Source organism: Leucopleurus acutus (genome assembly GCF_964270905.1).
Source record: "Leucopleurus acutus genome assembly, chromosome: 6".
NCBI lineage: Eukaryota > Metazoa > Chordata > Mammalia > Artiodactyla > Delphinidae > Leucopleurus > Leucopleurus acutus.
The window spans coordinates 4,463,599-4,484,665 of NC_139149.1; the positions used below are offsets into that span (position 1 = coordinate 4,463,599).

At 41.6% G+C, this 21,067-nt stretch overlaps 1 protein-coding gene across 1 annotated transcript in view; it reads left to right on the top strand.

The window, feature by feature from the left end:
- The window catches only part of OCA2 (OCA2 melanosomal transmembrane protein), a gene marked incomplete at both ends in the record, with an annotated part of 262,492 nt that overhangs the window by 147,870 nt on the left and 93,555 nt on the right, over positions 1–21,067 (top strand). The window contains 3 exons of the mRNA XM_082841763.1: positions 8,236–8,383; positions 10,828–10,885; positions 13,526–13,634. Coding sequence (XP_082697889.1) covers positions 8,236–8,383; positions 10,828–10,885; positions 13,526–13,634 — 315 coding nt within the window. The remainder of the gene's footprint in view (positions 1–8,235; positions 8,384–10,827; positions 10,886–13,525; positions 13,635–21,067) is intronic.

Genomic DNA, 21,067 nt, shown 5'->3' on the forward strand with positions numbered 1-21,067 from the left:
GAACCAGCTTTTAGTTTTATTGATTTTTGCTATCATTTTCTTCATTTATTTTTCATTTGTTTCTGATCTGATCTTTATGATTTCTTTCCTTCTGCTAACTTTGGGGTTTTTTTTTGTTCTTCTTTCTCTAATTGCTTTAGGTGCAAGGTTAGGGTGTTTATTTGAGATGTTTCCTGTTTCTTAAGGTAGGATGGTATTGCTATAAACTTCCCTCTTAGAACTGCTTTTGCTGTATCCCATAGGTTTTGGGTCATCGTGTTTTCATTGTCATTTGTTTCTAGGTATTTTTTGATTTCCTCTTTGATTTCTTCAGTGATTACTTTGTTATAAAGTAGTATATTGTTTGCCCTCCATGTGTTTGTACTTTTTACAGATCTTTTCCTGTAATTGATATCTAGTCTCATAGCATTGTGGTTGGAAAAGATACTTGATACAATTTCAATTTTCTTAAATTTACCAAGGCTTGATTTGTGACCCAAGATATGATCTATCCTGGAGAATGTTCCACGAGCACCTGAGAAAAATGTGTATTTTGTTGTTTTTGGATGGAGTGTCCTATAAATATCAATTAAGTCCATCTTGTTTAATGTATCGTTTAAAGCTGTGTTTCCTTATTTATTTTCATTTTGGATGATCTGTCCATTGGTGAAAGTGGGGTGTTAAAGTCCCCTACTATGATTGTTTTACTGTTGATTTCCACTTTTATGGCTGTTAGTACTTGCCTTATGTATTGAGGTGCTCCTATGTTGGGTGCGTAAATATTTACAATTGTTATATCTTCTTCTTGGATTGATCCGTTGATCATTATATAGTGTCCTTCATTGTCTCTTCTAATAGTTGCTATTTTAAAGTCTATTTTGTCTGATATAAGTATTACTACTCCAGCTTTCTTTTGGTTTCCATTTGCATGGAATATCTTTTTCCATGCCCTCACTTTCAGTCTGTATGTGTCTCTAGGTCTGAAGTGGGTCTCTTGTAGACAGCAAATATATGGGTCTTGTTTTTGTATCCATTCAGCCAATCTGTGTCTTTTGGTGGAAGCATTTAATCCATTTGCATATAAGGTAATTATCAATATGTATGTTCCTATTCCCATTTTCTTAATTGTTTTGGGTTTGTTATTATAGGTCTTTTCCTTCTCTTGTGTTTCTTGCCTAGGGAAGATCCTTTAGCATTTGTTGTAAAGCTGGTTTGGTGGTGCTGAACTCTCTCAGCTTTAGCTTATCTCTAAAGGTTTTAATTTCTCCATCAAATCTGAATGAGATGCTTGCTGGGTAGAGTAATCTTGGTGGTAGGTTTTTCTCCTTCATCACTTTAACTATGTCCTTCCAGTCTCTTCTGGCTTGAAGAGTTTTTGCTGAAAGGTCAGCTGTTAACCTTATGGGGATTCCCTTGTGTGTTATTTGTTGTTTTTCCCTTGCTGCTTTTAATATGCTTTCTTTGTATTTAATTTTTGACAGTTTGATTAATATGTGTCTTGGCATGTTTCTCCTTGGATTTATCCTGTATGGGACTCTCTGTGCTTCCTGGACTTGATTAACTATTTCCTTTCCCATATTAGGGAAGTTTTCAGCTATAATCTCTTCAAATATTTTCTCAGTCCCTTTCTTTTTCTCTTCTTCTTCTGCAACCCCTATAATTCGAATGTTGGTGCATTTAATGTTGTCCCAGTGGTCTCTGAGACTGTCCTCAGTTCTTTTCATTCTTTTTTCTTTATTCTGCTCTGCAGTAGTTATTTCCACCATTTTATCTTCCAGGTCACTTATCCGTTCTTCTGCTTGTTATTCTGCTATTGACCCCTTGTAGAGTATTTTAAATTTCATTTATTGTGTTGTTCCTCATTGCTTGTTTCATCTTTAGTTCTTCTAGGTCCTTATTAAATGTTTCTTGCATTTTGTCTATTCTATTTCCAAGATTTTGGGTCATCTTTACTATCATTATTCTGAATTTTTTCAGGTAGACTGCCTATTTCCTCTTCATTTGTTAGGTCTGGTGGGTTTTTATCTTGCTCCTTCATCTGCTGTGTGTTTTTCTGTCTTCTCATTTTGCTTATCTTACTGTGTTTGGGGTCTCCTTTTTGCAGGCTGCAGATTCGTAGTTCCCATTGTTTTTGGTGTCTGTCCCCAGTGGCTAAAGTTTGTTCAGTGGGTTGTGTAGGCTTCCTGGTGGAGGGGACTAGTGCCTATGTTCTGGTGCTGAGGCTGGGTCTTGTTTTTCTGGTGGGCAGGTCCACGTCTGGTGGTGTGTTTTGGCATTTCTGTGGGCTCATTATGATTTTAGGCAGCCTCTCTGCTAATGGGTGGGGTTGTGTTCCTGTCTTGCTAGTTGTTTGGCATAGGGTGTCCCACAGTGTAGCTTGCTGGTCATTGAGTGAAGCTGGGTGTTTGTGTTGAGATGGAGATCTCTGGGAGATTTTCACTGTTTGATATTACGTGGAGCTGGGAGGTCTCTTGTGCACCAGTGTCCTGAAGTTGGCTCTCCCACCTCAGAGGCACAGCACTGACTCCTGGCTGTCGCACCAAGAGCCTTTCATTCACATGGCTCAGAATAAAAGGGAGAAAAAGTAGAAAGAAATAATGAAAAAGGATAAAAGAAAATAAAATATAGGAAGGTAAAATAAAATAAAATTATTAAAATAAAAAATAATTATTAAGAAAATAAAATTTTTTAAGTAAAAAAAAAAAAAAGAAAACGGACGGATAGAACCCTAGGACAAATGGTAGAAGCAAAGCTATACAGACAAAATCTCACACAGAAGCATACACATACACACTCACAAAAAGGGGAAAAGGGGAAAAAGTAATAAATCTTGCTCTCAAAGTCCACTTTCTCAATTTGGGATGATTTGTTGTCTATTCATGTATTCCACAGATTCAGGGTACATCAAGTTGATTGTGGAGATTTAATCCACTGCTCCTGAGGCTGCTGGGAGAGATTTCCCTTTCTCTTCTTTGTTTGCACAGCTCTTGGGGTTCAGCTTTGGATTTGGCCCCGCCTCGGCGTGTAGGTCACCGGAGGGCGTCTGTTCTTCACTCAGACAGGATGTGGTTGAAGAAGCCATTGATTCGGGGCCTCTGGCTCACTCAGGCCAGGCGGAGGGAGGGGTACGAAGTGCGGGGCAAGCCTGCGGCGCTTCTGCCAGTTTTTTGATTGGCTTGTTTGATATTGGGTTGTATGAGCTGTTTGTATATTTTGGATTAATATCTCTTGTCAGTTGCATCATTTGCAAATATTTTCCCCCATTCTGTAGGTTGTCTTTCATTTTGTTGATAGTTTCCTTTGCTGTGCAAAAGCTTTTATGTTTGGTTAGGTCCCATTTGTTTATCTTTGCTTTTATTTCTTTTCCTTGGTAAACTGATTTAAGAAAATATTGCTATGATTTATGTCCAAGAAATTTTACCTATGTTCTCTTCTAGCAGTTTATGGTGTCATGTCTTATATTTAGGTCTTTAAACTATTTTGAGTGTATTTCTGTGTATGGTGTGAAGGAGTGTTCTAATTTCATTGATTTACATGAGGATGTCTAGCTTTCCCAACACCACTTGCTGAAGAGACTGTCTTTTCTCCATTGTATATTCTTGCCTCTTTTGCTGTAGATTAACTGACAATAGGTGTTTGGGCTTATTTCTGGGCTCTCTTCTGTTCCATTGATCTATATGTCTGTTTTTGTGCCAATATCATGCTGTTTTGATTACTGTAGCTTTGTAGTATTGTCTGAAGTCTGGGAGGCTTACATAATGGCTATAGAATTTTTGGTAAAGGAACCTCTCTCATTCCTGATATTGGATTTATGTCTTAAATTTTTTTCTGATTAGTCTATCTAGAGGTTTATCAATGTTACTGATCTCAACCAGCTTTTGATTATATAGATTTTTTCTACATTTTTTCTCTTTTAATGATTTATACTCTGATATTTATTATTTATTTTCTCCTGCTTACTTTGGATTTATTTATTTATTCTTCTTTTACTAGCTTCTTCATGTGAGGGTTGATGTTATTCATTTATATATATCTTATTTTCTAGTATAGGTATTTAGTGCTCTAAATTTCCTTCTAAGTAGTGGTCTTCCACCAATTTTGATATGTTTTGTTCTACTTCCCTTCAATTCAAATTACTTTCTGATTTCCATTTTGATTTCTTCTTTGATCCTTGGATATTTTAGATGTATTTACCTACACCAAATTTGGGGATTTTTGCAGTTACCAAATTTAATTTCACAGTGGTCAGAGAATATATTTTGTAAAACTTGAATCCTTTTGAATTGATTGAAACCTGTTTTATGGTAGAATGTGGCCTAGTCTCATAAATATTCTATTTGCACTAGAAAAGAATATGTATTCTGCTGTTGTTGGTTGGAGTTATGTCAATATGAACAATTAGGTCAAGTTGACTGATAATGTTATTCAGGTCATTCATATTCTTGCTGATTTTCTGCCCACTTGTCTATCAATTATTGAGAGGTGGATATAGAAATCTCTGACTAAGGCTGTGGATTTGTCTATTTATCTTTGCAATTCTATGATTTTTTGCTTTACATATTTCAAAATTTTGTTACTAGGGTACATAAACATTTAGGGTTATTATGTCCTCTTGAAGAATTAACACCTTTATCATTATGAAGTACCCTTCCCTATCCATAGTAATATTCTTGCTCTGAAAACTAATTTGATCTTAATGTAGCAATTCCAGGTTTCTGTTAGTGTGGTATATTTTTATCATCCTTTTACTTTTAACCTTTTTGTGTCTTTATATTTAAAGTGCATTTCTTGCAAATAGCTTATAGTTGGGTCTTGCTTTTTTATCCAATCTAATAATCTGTCTTTTAATTGATATGTTTAGATCATTGATATTTAACTTGATTAGTGATATGGTTGAATTTAAGTGTATCATCATGTCACATTTTCTAATTGTGATTTTAGTTATAATTATATCACTAACTTCAAGTGATATTATACCACTTAACATAAAGGATAAGAATCTTATAGTAGTATAATTCTATTTCTCAACTCCTGGCCTAGGTGTCTTCCCCTGAGACTCCTGAATTAGAGCCAGGTGACCCTCCTCTAGGCTCCTGGCAGCCACCACCTCCTGTGAGAGAACACATCCCACATGGTAATGTCTTTGCCTGCTTGTAACATGTATACGGCAACCACAAGTAATGCCACGAGAGGGTGGTTGAGAAGCTTGGAAAGATAGGGGCTGGTGGTAATGAGAGAGGTAGAGATGAGACATCTGATGATGTGTCCTGGTCAGGGCTAGTCAGGCAAAGCAAGAGCTAAAACTTATACAGTGGGATCAGAGCTCACAATGGCACTCATCATTTGAGGATCTTGAGTCTTCCCTAAAGATCTTTGCAGGTCATGGGGAACAATGGGCTATTTGAAAGAATGAACCTATCTATCTATCTATCTATCTATCTATCTATCTATCTATCTATCTATCATCTGTTTTCTTAGGTGGATCAGCCTAGATAAGTAGAAGATAGGTAAATAGGAACATAGATTCCTTGTTTCCATATATCTAACTGTATTTATCTATAGATAGATAAATAGATATATAGATAGTTTCTATAGATGATAGATAGATAAATAGATAGATAGGGCAAACAGTGTTTTATGATTAACCAGGGTTGGGTTGTCAGGAAGTGGCTTCAGTCAAAGGTTACTGAGGAGCAGCAATCAGAATTAGGCAAATGTGAGGAGGTGAAGCCTGGATAAGCTGGTGACCTGAGTCAGGAAGCGGTGGATCCTGCAAGACCCACACCATCATATCCTGAACTGCTCTTGTGGCCTAGTACTGCCTTAGCTCATGTTCATTTATGATATATCTTATTTCTCTGTCTAGCTTGTTGGAGGCCTACCTTATAACTTGTCAATTTATTCTTCTCCTTTAACATTTAGCATGGTGTCTGGCACCTATTATATGTTCAGTGCAGAAATGTAGAGGAGAATGACATTGATAAGACCAAAATTTCATGAACCATTTCAGGTTCATGAACCATTTCAGGTTCATGTACCTGGAAGATTAATGATGTCATATAAGAACTAAGACAGTGAGGGAAGAGAGAGTTCTGTGGGGGAAGATGGAATGTTTATCTGTGAATCTTGTAGCACGAGGTTCAGAGGGCAATATCAGGTAGCTGATTGGGTTCACAGTCTTAGAGCTCAGCAGAGACAGGGTGGGGAAATGACAGAGGAGGTACAGAGGAAGCTTGGGAGCCGAAGAGTGGATGCTTGGCTAAACTGAGCTCTGGGTGCAGGCAGTGGACTCCCTTCTCTTGGACAAAATCGCTCTCAACCAAAATTTCCCATGATCGGTGATACATTTATTTTGTCCACAACTAGAAAAATGAAAGTGCACTACTTGAGCATTAACCCATGGGTTGATCTGAGGAGAGTAGCCTGTCCTGTTTGATTTGATGGGCTAGAAGGCAGCAAGGCTCTGGGGGTGCATGAGGGGCTGAAGGTGACGCTGGAGAAGACACCTGCGGAAAGGAGCCCTGGGGACCTGGAAGGCCAGATTCAGTTTCTGCTTCTCCAAACACAGAGGTGGAGAGGCTCCCACAGGCTGGCCCGGGAGCTGAGCTGAGCAATGCTCCTGTGTAGCTATTCAAAGTTGGTCAGCTGCTTGAGAGAGTGGCAGTCACTAATATGGCTTGAAAGAATGGCTAGAAAGTCTCTGATACTTTAGGGATGGGCTTTTTTTTTTTTTAACATCTTTATTGGGGTATAATTGCTTTACAATGGTGTGTTAGTTTCTGCTTTATAACAAAGTGAATCAGTTATACATATACATATGTTCCCATATCTCTTCCCTCTTGCGTCTCCTTCCCTCCCACCCTCCCTATAGGGATGGGCTTTGAATGATATCCACTATATAACGAAGTTCAGAACATTGGATGAAATAATGGCACTCTCTGCACCTTCTCTGAAGCTGCTGCACCACCTTGTCCCCCCATTCCTGTCCCAGTGCAGCATTTGTGTGTGTGGGTGTGTGTGTGTTCAGCATTTCAGAAAGCTAATTCATATGTTTTTATCCTCTTCCTCCTCCTCTTCCTCCTTTTTATATTATCATAACCTCACAGGTTGTTTAATGAGGTGTGAATTATGGAGGTGTGAATTATGTTTATTGAGGGAATTATGGATCTGTTTCTCTGTAGAGGCTTTCAGGTTATACCCAAGTTTCTTCTGTTTTAGCAAGCTACAAAGAATCAATATGTACTGAATGGAAGTACTTTACTTATCTTCATTCTAAAAACTTTTCATCTTTGAAAGGCTGACCCTTTAAAGAAAACCATGGTGGCATTTTCCTTGTCATTGAGCCCAGGCTTGTGCACTGCTTCACAGGTCTTGGGAGAATTGCCCTGCCTTGACTCTGCTCTGAGCTAGTGTCAACTGATCTAATCCTGCTTGAAAGTGTGTGTTCTTTTAATTTCATCTTGAATTTTTAAGATATGTAGTATAGTGCATTGTACATGAGAGGTGATTCATGAAAATACTGTGCTTCCTTATATTCTTTTAGTGGATATTTTGAGAAATTTATGTAGTATCTTTAACAGTAAACTAGAGGTTAAAAGTAAAATTTCATAAGATATTCTAGTATTTTAGGAGCCAATGAATCGGCAATTCATTTTTCTCTTCTCTGTCAGAAGAGGTTTAAATTCATTGATGGGTGAAAATTTGCCTCATTCTTTTAATTTCAGAAGTGCATAAAGTTGTCTACATTTCTCTCCTTTGTGTTCTTTCATAGACACAAGTTCAACTTGGGGGCCTGGTCAGGAGGGAGGGCTCTCCCCATCTCCTGCTATTACCAAATGCCCTATTGGGGAGACCAGGCACCACCTACTACACTTGTATTTCTGATGTGTATTAGATCTGTTTCAAAGATTGGGCAATGTCTGGATTTTGAACTGAGATCTGAACTACTGGCTCCAAAAAGTAATTTCTTGGGAGGGAAAAAGTTTGTTGGGTGCTAACTTTCATACGCCTATTCAAGAATTTATTCTTCATCCAAAGAGTTGAAATTATCTTTGCATCTACTGTAATTTTTAAAAGTCAGCTTTGTCTTCTGGTTCTCTCATAATAACATGAAAGCTAAGAAGCCACTGCTTTGGTTTGGTCCTTGGAGATCTGCATCACAGGTGTGTGTTTTCTCTTCTTGGAGGGTGCTGAGGGGAGTAGGTGCTGATGTCTGAGATTGCAGGAGAATGAAGCCTTGGCTTTCCTTTCCTGCAGAACTGAAGCATGAGATCCATGTCTGGCGCCTTACTGCACAGCGCATCAGCCCAGCCAGCCGTGAGGAGACAGCGGTTCGAGGTCTACTCCTGGGGAAGGTGCTGACACTGGAGCGCTTGCTGGCCCGAAGGCTGCACAGCTTCCAAAGGTATCAAGCCAGGCCCTGCTCAGACCACTCTTGGTTTACAGCAGTGGTTCTTATCTTTACCAGTTATACTCAATGGTTGGATTGTATCAACAACCTATTTATGACCACCCTAAGAGTGTCCAAATGTCATGTGCAAAATGTGAGCTAAAGTGATTGTGAAGAGTACCCCATGGTACTGCGAAAGAGTAACACTAGCTGCATGCTACTAAGTAAGTTTTGGGTGCCATACACTGTGCTAAACCTGTTATGATGCAGCATTTTATTTAACTCTCACTTAGCTCTCTGGAATGTGTGCTGATATTAGCCCCAGCTTAAGGATGAGAAAACTGAGGCTCAGAGAATTTGAGAAACTTGCCCAGGGTTTTGCATCTAGGAAAGAGTGATGCCAGGAATTGAGTTCACACTCAACTACTGCCTGTCACACTTCACACCTAACACATTGCATAATAAAAATTAAAAATATATATATATATAACAAACTAATCTAACAAAATATTCTCCCAGTAGTTGATTTTCCAGGAACTCAAAGAATACCTAATTCCTGCTCAATTCATTTCTTGGAGTTTTTTTGTTTTTTGGCCACTTTACGGCATGTGGGAAATTAGTTCCCTGACTAGGGATTGAACCAGGGCGCCCTGCATTGGAAGCACAGAATCTTAACCACTGGACCACCAGAGAAGTCCCTTGAGTTTGTTTTTAATCAAAGCTGAGACCTAACAGTAACAGTGAGGTGCTGAGTTTTTCCTCCCCACTCTGATGAGGTGCTGAGTTCCAACCTGTCTTTACGCTGGAAGTACTGACAGAAAGAGCGAGAGCCTGCTCACTCCTCAGGGATGCGGAAGCATTCCTGCAGTAGGGTTGAGAACTGGGTGGAGATGAGAAGTCTGTCACGGCAAGGGGAAATGTGAGTCCTTGTGAACTTAGTGAGAATGATCTTACATATTGCAGTTTGCTGAGACCAGCCCTGTGTTCTCAGAGAGCAGGCAAGCAGACTGAGGACAGGAGCTGGGCACAGTGCCAGTGCCAACCACTGAGGGCTGTCTAGTGTGGCTGTAGCCTGGTCTGAGAGTGGGGGGAGAAGACCACAGGCGAGTATGTAGAGACTCACTCTGTCTAGAGATGTAGCCCAGTGTGAAGCACTGTCTCAGCATCCTCAGCTCCATCTCATCTCAGGACCTACCTGTATCCTGTGACGCTGGAGAAGCAGGACCTGGTACCCCCAGGCTACTGGAAGGCCCTGAGTTGCAGGCTGGGGACAGAGTGACCAACTTCAACAACAGGCATGGATCTTAAAAGGAAAAACTTTGTAAATTAAAGATGCAAGAGTAAATTGCCCTGAATGTATTTAATCTACTGGCCTTCAAGTTTCAACGTGTTCCATCTGGTATGGATGTTAAGACATAGTCAGTGTATCTCAGGGTTAAAATGTGAAGAATTCACCAAGTTTCTATCAACTCATCCTGTTTTGATAATGCCCCTCTCCCAGCTCAAGATCTGCTGGAAGTCATTTATATCTTCATGAAATTTCAAATCCAAGGGAAACTGAGGCCCAGAGAGGGCAGTGGCTTTTTAAGGCCACACAGTCACTGGAAGCAGATAGGAATGAGGGTGATCTAAGGCATGTGCTAACTCTTCAGGTCCTGTTTCTACATTTTTTTAAAAAAAATTGTCCTTAGAACCATTCAGTTGGGTCTGCTGTGATTTCCTTTAGGGTCTGTACTGGCTGTGTGGTCGACCTCCACTGACACTATGACACGTGAGTGCTCATGAAGACTAAATTCTCCACCACACAGCTTCTTTTTCCTAACTGGTGAGGGAGGAAATAAAGCAGAAAAGAAAAGATGAGTTGATAGGAAAGGTTAAAAAAGAACGGCAAGTTGGAACAAATAGAGGTGACAAATGGAAATAGAGATGGGCGGATACCATGACCAGAGGCGGAAGGAAGCAGACATAAGTGCTTCAAAGTAGATTTCCAATTGATAAAAATCACCACCAAAGCAAGTGGCATTTCTTTTACTGTTTTTTCCTTTATTTAAATTATAAATATAACACATCCTCATTCTGAAAAAAGATTCAGAAAATTAGTAAGTAAAAAGAGGAAAACCAAGGTGGCTTACTGTCTCATTCCCCTGTTGACATTCTGGCCAGTGTTCTTCTGATGTTTCCTGTGCTATGCTCGCACGTGCCTCATTGAACAGTCTGGTCATTTCATGTATTACTTTTCCTTGGGAATCTAGAATGAACATCTTTTCCAATTCATGAACCCAGTTCTACCAGGCTCCTTACACCACAAGGCCTGCACCATTCTGTGGCCACACCTGGCGTCACACTGTAGACGGCGTCCAGGCCAGGGGACCATGCTGTGTGCCACTGCTGAATGCCACCTTGCTGGCCTCACCGCTCGATGCCACCAGGAAAATGATGTCTGCCCTTTTCTCTTTTAGACAGATCTCACAGGAAGATAAAAATTGGGAGACCAATATCCAGGAGCTACAAAGAAAGGTATTGTGGTTTCTTTTCTCAGGGATTCCTTGAAGAACAGAGTAGATTCCTTTTCCTTACTTCATGTGAAGTTGCACCTGAAAGTCATCTTTCTTTTATTCCTGTAGTTGTACACAAGACATAAGTTATTTCCAGGAATTAATGGGAAAGATAATTTTCCAGACATGGTAGGCTTATTTTGTCCAGGAATTTAAAAGGGAAACTTATTATGTTCCTTTAAAATAGGGCAGCACTTTCTGTGGTTGGCCGGCTCTCAGCTCCCCCTGACCCTGAAAGGCAAGTCTGTGGTTCCCATTGTGTGGGTGAGGAGATGGAGGCCAAGACAAGGGAGGAGTGCTGCTTGAGATGGAACACCTTTTGGGGCAGAGATGGGGCGTATGTCTTCTGTTGTACGGCTCTGATGTTGGGAGGCAAAGCTCATTTTGGGCTCTTTTGCTCACTTTCCCACCTAGGTGGAATTTCTCAGCCCCCCTGAGGACACATAATGCCCCTCTCCCAGCTCAAGATCTGCTGGAAGTCATTTATATCTTCATGAAATTTCAAATCCAGGTAGTTTCTTTCCTAGGGAGAGGTTGAATACCCACTCTCTAATTATGATAGGAACATTTTGTCCTTCGCTAAAGGAAATTTAGACATTGGGACCTGGTAGATAACATGTTCTTTGAGTCTGTCCTCCCAGCATCTGTCCCACTCAGATGGTCAGGGTTAGGGAAGACGGGTGTGGCTATGACATTTCTCCGGCTTCAGGCTTAAACGGACCCTGCCCACCTTTTCTAATAGTTCTGGCTGCAAGTTAGGGGTGAGACTGTGTACCTCTCTGTATACCTGGTGGACAAGGACTGGGGAGCTGGGCACTACCCGTGCATTGTTTCTCAGACTTCTCACTTTGATGACCTCAGATAACCAAAGGATAAAATTTGACAGGCACCCCAAAATAACAGAGTACAAACTTTGATCATCTTATACCAGCCGAGCGACACTGGAATATTCTTTGACCTCCCTGCTCCCTCCATTTCCAATCCTGGAGTCGACCATGGTAATACTCAGTTTCTGTGGTTAACCTGGCCCAGGGAGATACCATGCCCCTTTCTTCCTGATTCTCCATCACAGACTCATCTAGCAAAATTGGCTTCCTTGGTGGGGGAAGGGGAAGATGAGTGGGGGCTGGCCAAGCCTTGGCAGTGGGTGGGGAAGGAAAACAGGAGCTCCCAAAGCAGCCCCCATGGCGTGTGAGCAGGGGGCCAGGGGCTGCTGCCAGAGTCATTGTGACACAGAGGGATGTGCTTGTGGTTTTTATGGCAGCAGCTTTAACTGTGTGACCAGAGAAGTCAAGAGAGAATACCTATCTCTAACTCTATCTATACCTACACCCATACTCATGTCTGTGTCTATGTCCATGTCCATATCTATACCCCTGTCTACACCCTTATCTATATCTACATCTATCTCTACATCTATATCTTTATCTACACCCATATCTTACCCATAGCTCTGTCTATATCTACCCATACCTACACCTGGATCTATATTTATATAGCCTTATCTATATTTACATCTAGACCTGGATATCCTAGGCATAGACTAACAGACAGAGGCGCTAGTGGGACCACACTGAGGAAAGGACATAGTGCAGTTGTTGGTTCACACTGTGGAGTGTGATTCACACAGGGGCCTAGTTAGATGTGTGTGCTTCTTGGGACCTAACTCCCTGCCCCAGTCCCACACAGCACAGCACCCTTTGGGGACCTTGCCCTATCTTGCCCTGTGGCTCAGGCCCACTGGAAGGAGGTCTGCAACTCCAAGGTTAAGGAAGGTGCTGCAGAGTACCTCCCCTCACCCCCTGAATGCCTGGGGCAGGATCCCATATGTGTCATCTGGTGACTAGGGGACTGCTGAGTGCATTCAGCAGAAGTCCTGTTATTGCAAGAACATTTTAACCTCAGTACCACATGAGCAGAGATTTGCATAATAGAGGGAAAGTTAAACTAAAAGGCTATTAACACACAGTACCTGTGGAAATGCATGTGTCTTGAAGGGCCAGGTCCCTGGAGGTTAATGTGTAGGCTTCACAATGGCTTTATTTTATCTGATGCTGGCAGTGGGGCTGGGAACAGCTTAGCATCTCTGTGTCATATTGAAAATGCATTTAGTCCGGTGTCATTTAAAAGGATTGTACTGGGCTTCCCTGGTGGCACAGTGGTTAAGAGTCTGCCTGCTGATGCAGGGGACGCGGGTTCTTGCCCCAGTCCGGGAAGATCCCACATGCTGCGGAGCAGCTGGGCCTGTGAGCCATGGCTGCTGAGCCTGCACATCTGGAGCCCGTGCTCCACAACAGGAGAGGCCACAGCAGTGAGAGGCCCGTGTACCGCAAAAAAAAAAAAAAAAAAAAAAAAAAAAGAAAGGATTGTACTATATTTTTTATGTTTATTTTTCATAGATTTTGATTTCAAGATTTTGAATGATCTAATCTTAAATCTGTACAGTTTTCCTTGTAACACATGATCTTATCTTTCAAGTTCAAATTGCTATATTTTTCATTATAAGGAGAAATTTGTAGTGATTCAAATCACATAGGATTGTGGACACATTGCAGAAATCAGATTACACTGAGTAAATGAGTTGTGTTTTCCTCTCTCACAGCACAGGATATCAGACAGGATTCTGCTCGCCAAATGCCTGACAGTGTTGGGATTTGTTATCGTCATGTTCTTTCTCAATTCACTTGTCCCTGGTGTTCATCTTGATATTGGTGAGTCTAATTTTTGGGGTAGTTTTGTTGATCGGCTTTTCAAGTGACATCACAGTCTGGAAGGGAATGTTTCAAAGCTTGTTCCCAGATGTTGGTGAGGGCTGAGAGGGATAGTTTTCTGGAGGAGAGGGAGAGGAGGACAGAGAGGGTGAGAGAGAGATACATCTCAGTGCCATGGGTCCTCAGCCCCTCCAGGTTTAACATTAGAAGGGATAGAGAAAAGGGTGGATAGCATCATCTCTATCATACTTAATAATCAGATCTTCAAACTGTTACCTGAGAAACACCTCTAGAAGCGATAAGAGGTCATATCATCAAGGCCACAGTCCTGCAGTTTGTGCAACCCGACCTGACGATTAGATGAGAGACATTAGTGAAGGGGCCAGAGAATTACAAGATGTCTGTGCTGGTCCTTCTCCTTACCCAATGGTGCATCCATTTTCCCTATGCAACAGAACTCCATTCTCCCACCTGCTCACATAGATTTCTCTTCTCTTGCTTTCACAGTCTTATGGCTCTCACTTTGTACTTTCCCAAGGTCTAGGTTGCGTGGCCCATCCCCACCTGACACATGGCCATCTTGTAGAATGAGTTCACCAGATATTGTGTTTACCCTGGCATTCTTCTACTCTCCATCAACATTTTCATGTTACTTAGATCTTTCTAGTTGATTTAATAGTTATCTCTATTGGTGTCATTATTTAAAACAAAATAAAACCACTTCCAAAACCCACCTCACATGAAAGTATAGATATAAAGTTAAATTTGAGGAAGTGTCAAGGAGCATTTTCTTTAAACAAAATCTTTACCTATGGTTTTCCTTCAAAAGTGAGCTCCGCTAATATGTTTTTATAAAAATTTGACTTACTGCAACATTTGAAGAATATAACTTCTGTAGAAAGCAAAGCTTCTTAACTGTGTAAAACAGACAGATAACATGGGCAGGCTTAGTTATTCAAACCACAGCATTGCTCCTTTAGTTCTTGGCTACCACTAGGAATCTTTATATCTCTAAAGGTTAAACAAGTACAACAAAATTGGTATTTTGTGGGCAGGTGGGTTCCATTAGATAATTATTTTGGGTGTTCACAGATTATTTTGTTGTGGTCCGAGCGCGGGTTGGAAAAGAATTTCCAGACACAAGGCAGAATGTAAGGGAGACAGGGTTTATTAAAGAGAAGGGTCACTGCAAGAACAGTGGACTGACTTCCTGGTAGTCAGGGGATGAGCATGGGTTGCTTGTCTGTTTTTATAGCCAGGGAACCTGTAGTCATCTGCTGACTGGGCAGAGCATGTATACTTTCAGTGTGCTGAGCGAGAGAAAAACAGGGGAAAGTCTTTCCTTATATGGAATGGGAAAGGGACAGGGCATGGTGCTTGGGAGGGCTCTGGGTCATTGCAATGGTCGCATTGTGACAGAGTGATGGGAGTCCTGTAACTCTTTGTTCTGGCAATATTTGCCCTTTGAGTTTACCTTGTTCTTTGTCCTTGGAGCACACCACATTTCCCCCTCTCTTTATTTAAAGGGCCAATTCTTTGGCCCTATTGGATCCCTGCTCATGTCTACCTACCTGCCTAGCTCCTTCTCAGGTGTTTGGGAACCCTTTTTGTAAGGAGAATGGCCAACAATCTCTCTGGCTGCTTCCTGCTGGTTGGGGGCATCGTAGGGGCCCTGGGTTCCTGATGCCTGCTCTGTCAGGGTGTGTTCACGGAGGGAGATGAGAGTCCAGGGAATGATAAGAAGGCTTGTTCCAATGTAGTTCGTGTGCCAGCTGGCTGGTACCCTTGTTGTAGCACCATCTGGAAGTGAATCTTTTGAACCTGTTGGGAGATGAACTTAGATAATGTGTTAATAATGCAGGGGCCAAACAACAAAAGAAAGGCTATCAGGATTAATGGTCCCAACAAGGGCAATAGCCATGTCCATATCTGGATCCCCACAGAGGAGAGGAGGCTAGAAAGCCAGCTGGGGCCCTGTCCTGCCCTCTCTTTTAAATCTTCTATTAATTTGATGTTTTTCTTTAGAATCTGAAGGTTTTCTTCAATCTGGCTGGAGGTATTAAGCAGCATATCTAATTTAGTAGGGCACAGACACTCCCTGCCTCAGCTGTTATAACATTGAGGACCCTCCTATTTTGTAAAACCACCTCGGCCAGAGAGCCTAGGGCTGACTGCTGTTCCTCAATGGCTGCTACTGTAGCCTTCCAAGATTCCTGGTCCATGATGGTGAGACTGAGAACACTTCTCTGTAAGAGGGGTATGCCTGCAAACCAAAAGAGCCCTCGAAAGACACTATGTATTATGTTGGGCCTATCAAGCATTGGTTTATTGTAAGCATGTCCAGTCAGTGGTTTATTTTTGTCTCTCCCAGACAGGTCTTAAGACCTCCTCAAGGAAGGACCCAAGCTTGGGAATGCCTCCTGAGGAAGCTAAATCCTTTGTAATGGTCGCCTCTGGGACCACAGCACTAATTGTGTGGGAGCCCCCTTCAAAGTGTGGGAAGATCCAGATAGACCCCGTTACCACATAGAAATGAAAATCCAGTGCCCCTCAAAGATACCCCTGTTGTGGGTCCCCAGAGCCAGGCCCTGACCTTTTGGGAGTTTTCCTCTGGAAATAGACTGGGGTCCCATGGCCTAGGATTAGATTGGGAAGGCCAAACTCTGAGGAAGTAATCATCGATACATAAAGGGGAGAATCCAGGCTCTGACTTATTATGAGTGTGATGGGGGGAATTGGCAAAACAAATTTCTGAATATTAGCTGAATTATATTATATTTTGGAGGAGAATCTTGCCAGGAGGTTAAACTAAGTGTCCGGTGGTCACACCGATCCCCATGTATTTAGTTCCGAGGGCCGAGCTGTTTATGGGGATATGGTCTTCATTAATATATTTCTTAGTCTCATTTTTCCTTGAATTTCCCCAACACAAAGTGAAATTAGCTTCATGTACATCATATTTATTTTCCTCTGACCAGGGATTCCACTCCAGGCTAGTCTGATTAAAATTGAGGGTATAGTTACAAAGAGTCATTTAGCCAGCCCAAAATTGGTCCCCGTCCATCCAGGTTTTGGAAACAGAGCTGTGCCTCATCTGCCCAAGCTTAGGCTAATGCCCATATCCTGTTTTTCTCTTCATGAGTACAAGTGGTCAGGACTACATGAATGTCTTGCCAGGTCAGGTCAGAGGCTATAGTGAGGGCCTGAAATTCCTTAATAAAAGTGGTGGGATCCAGACTGAAGGAACCTAACTTGTTTTGAATTTGGGAAATGTCAGACATGGGAAAGGGAACATGGACTCTAATAGTGCCCATGTATCCATTTGCTACTTCCCTTAAGGGAAGCATATTAGAATCTGTTTCCTGGTGTTGGGCAGTCCTCGATCTTATGTGGGGAGGGGAGGGGGGCTTTCGCCCTGATAAGGGAGTGGCTGTTGGGCAGCTGTAGGTTGAGGTGGGGTGGGTGCTGAAGCAAAGGGGGTTGATGGGGTGGAGGACAGGAAAGGTCGAGTAGAGGATCGTCTAGGAGATCTGATGGAGAGGGAGACAGAGGGGGTCAGGGGGATAAGGCAGCAACAGAAAGACACATGCGGCATGAGTCCCTCAGATTGGGATTCTAAGTAAGGGCTATAAAGGTCTGGACATAAGGAACCTCTGAGTCCTTTCTTTGTTTCTGGCAAAAGAGATCAAGTTGGAGGATCGTGTTATAATTTAGTATGCCATTAAGAGGCCATTTTTCTTGGTCCCCCAGTTTATACTGGGGCCAAGCTGTGTTACAAAACAAAATGAGCCTCTTCTTTTTGTGATTTTCAGGGTCAAATATTTTTCCAGTTCCTGAGGTTACAGCCGAGGGGTGAGTCTAAGGGAGGCCCCCGAGACGTAGCAGAACCCATTCTTAGCCTATATGCCGTAGAATGGGGTACTGAGAGTCACCGGCTGACAGAAAGCCATCCTCATTGTCGCAGTGATCTCTCCATGTGATTAATGCACAAAATAGGCCGACAGTCCCAACAGTTGTGTCTGACCGTGAGAGGTGACCCCTGAGCATGTGACTAAGGTACAAACCATGTGACTGAGGCACAAACAGTGCGACTAAGGCACCGTGCAACTCGGGCAAAGAAACAAAGAGAGAGAGATTCCCAGGACCCACCGGGTGACTCACCATTTGGCGATTCCCTGAAACGTGAAAAGGCACTCCTGGGATGGCTCAGATGCAGCCTGAGCTCCTGTAAGTCAATCCGGGTGGAGAAAAAGGTGAAAGTAACATAGAAGACAGGCTGAGGAATCCACCTCGTAGTCCTGCTAGGAAGGCGGCAGCCAAGGGGAGGGAGCTCAGTGTTCTGCTTGAACCAATTTGTGCCTCACAGTGCATGGAAGTTGTCTTGCTGGGGGTAGACACTCTAACAACCTGATCTGTTCTATGACTCCCTTATCCTTTCACGGGAGTCTTCAAGTGGCAGGCGCCCTAATGGCTTTTAAATGCCTGACCCATGCCCGCACAATATCAATTGGCCTAGTCCTCAGAAGGAAGACAGAGGCACCCTCACCCGTTCTGGGCGGCAGTTATTGGGTTGAAGTGGCCGTGGAGCCTTCGGAACACACCAGGGTGTGGCCCTGGCCAGAGTCCCTGTTGCTTCCATGGCAACTTGCCTGTTCACAAAGGGTCCCAAGAAATGAGGAGAGGAGGTGGGGGAGGAAAGGAGGTGGGGGAGGAGATCCCCCCAAGAGATATCCCCATATGGACCACCAAAATGTCGTGGTCTGAGCGTGGGTTGGAAAAGAATTTCCATACACAAAGCAGAATGTAAGGAAGATAGGGTTTATTAAAGAGAAGGGTCACTGCAAGAAAAGTCGACTGACTTCCCGGTAGTCAGGGAAAGCTGACAATGAGCGTGGGTTGCTTGTCTGTTTTTTTTTTTAACATCTTTATTGGGGTATAATTGCTTTACAATGGTGTGTTAGTTTCTGCCTTATAACAAAGTGAATCAGTTATACATATACATATGTTCCCATATCTCTTCCCTCTTGCGTCTCCCTCCCTCCCACCCTCCCTATCCCACCCCTCCAGGAGGTCACAAAGCACCAAGCCGATATCCCTGTGCCATGTGGCTGCTTCCCACTAGCTATCTACCTTACGTTTGTTAGTGTATATATGTCCATGACTCTCTCTCGCCCTGTCACAGCTCACCCTTCCCCCTCCCCATATCCTCAAGTCCGTTCTCCAGTAGGTCTGTGTCTTTATTCCTGTGTTACCCCTAGGTTCTTCATGACATTTTTTTCCTTAAATTCCATATATATGTGTTAGCATACGGTATTTGTCTTCTTCTTTCTGACTTATTTCACTCTGTATGACAGACTCTAGGTCTATCCACCTCATTACAAATAGCTCAATTTCATTTCTTTTTATGGCTGAGTAATATTCCATTGTATATATGTGCCAGCCAGGGAACCTATAAGTCATCTGCTGACTGGGCAGAGCATGTATACTTTCAGTGTGCTGAGCGAGAGAAAAACAGGGGAAAGTCTTTCCTTATATGGAATGGGAAAGGGACAGGGCATGGTGCTTGGGAGGGCTCTGGGTCATTGCAATGGTCGCATTGTGACAGAGTGATGGGATTCCTGTAACTCTTTGTTCTGGCAATATAGGCCCTTTGAGTTACCTCGTTCTCTGTCCTTGGAGCACACCACATATTCTGTTTGTTTTCTTTATTTTTTCTCCATGTTGGCAAAGGTTATTAAGCTTGAAGGAAAGTTACTGTCTCAGCTATAGGAGCTTTCAAATCTATAATATTTCACTGGCAGCTACTTTATGAGAAACAGGTCATAAAATTGTATTTAAACTTCACCATCATACTTACAATTGTTCTGCTTACAACTTTTTAAAATTGAAGTATATTTGAATTACAATGTTGTGTTACTGCTATACAGTAAAGTGACTCAGTTATACATATATATACATTCTTTTTCATATTCTTTTCCATTGAGGTTTATTGAATATAGTTCCCTGTGCTATACAATAGAACCTTGTTGTTTGTTTCTAACTTTATTTGAGATTCTACTTTAAAAGAACACATTACACATTTTAAAGACTGAAGAAATATATTGGAGTTTGCATGCAATTTTGTTAGCATTTGGCAGTGGTATTTGTAGAAATGATAATACTTTTAAAAGTTAAAGTCACATCTTTTCCCATATCTATTGACTTTAAAAAATCTTGATTACCATGAAACTTTTTATTTTAGCCTGAGAAGTCTATACTTTTTACTAAGATGTCACATCTTTTTTTGTGTGTTGTTGCATCTGGGATTGAAAGGCTTATTTTGTTTCTGCTTTCAAATCTCGTGTTTTCAGTTAGGATTGTGTACAAATGATTTTATCTGGGGATCCTAGAACACGTAATCTGTATATTTGCATATTCACTGTGATGGGGAAGAGTTAGGTTGACTAAGAGAAAGGCTTGATTAGCATATATGTTAAATGGAATACAGTTTCCTTAGAGTTACAGTAACTCTCTTAATGGGAACAGGGGCAAATTTAATGCAAGATCTTCCCAGGGCTTCAGCAGATAGAGATATGACCATTCGTCTTTGGTGAAGTGCTGTTTTGAATATGACATACTGGGTAAGTTGAGCATAATACAATGTAATGCCATATAACATGAGGTGATGTCACATTATACAACATGCATCATGTAACATGTGACATCATATAACACAGTGTGATGCCACATGACAAGGTGGTATCATATAAGGTGCACCATGTAACACAATGTAACATCACATAATACAATGTGGTGTCATATAACACCATGTCATGTCATGTAACAAAACATGACATCATATAATACATTCCTTTATTTAAACATCATAACCTAAGCACAGCAATGATTATCATTCTTTTTTCTTCTTACTTTATTTTTTAAATTATCATAGAGCAAAACTGATTTTTCTTTTCAAATTCAAAATTCTATGAACTTTAACAAAGATGTATATTTATGTAACTGCCACTATAATCAGAATACAGAATAGTTCCATCACCCCTCCCAAAATTTCTTTGTGTTATTCTTTTGTATCACCCTCTGCCTTAATCCTGGTGACTCCTGATATGTTCTCCATCACTATAGTTATGTCTTTTGGAGAATGTCATATACATGGAATCAGACAACCTTTGGAACTGACTTCTCTCACTCAGATTCATCCAAGTTGTTGCAGGTATCAATAGTTCATTCTTTTTGTTGCTGAGTATTCTTCCATGGTATGGATATACCACATTTTGTTTATCCATTGGCCCATTGAAGGACATTTGGGTTGTTTCCAGTTTTTGATGATTGTGAGTACAGCTACTCCAAACATTTGTGTACATGGTTTTGTGTGAACTTAGGTTTTTATTTCTCTTGGGTAATTACCAAAGAGTGGGACTGCTGGATCATATTGT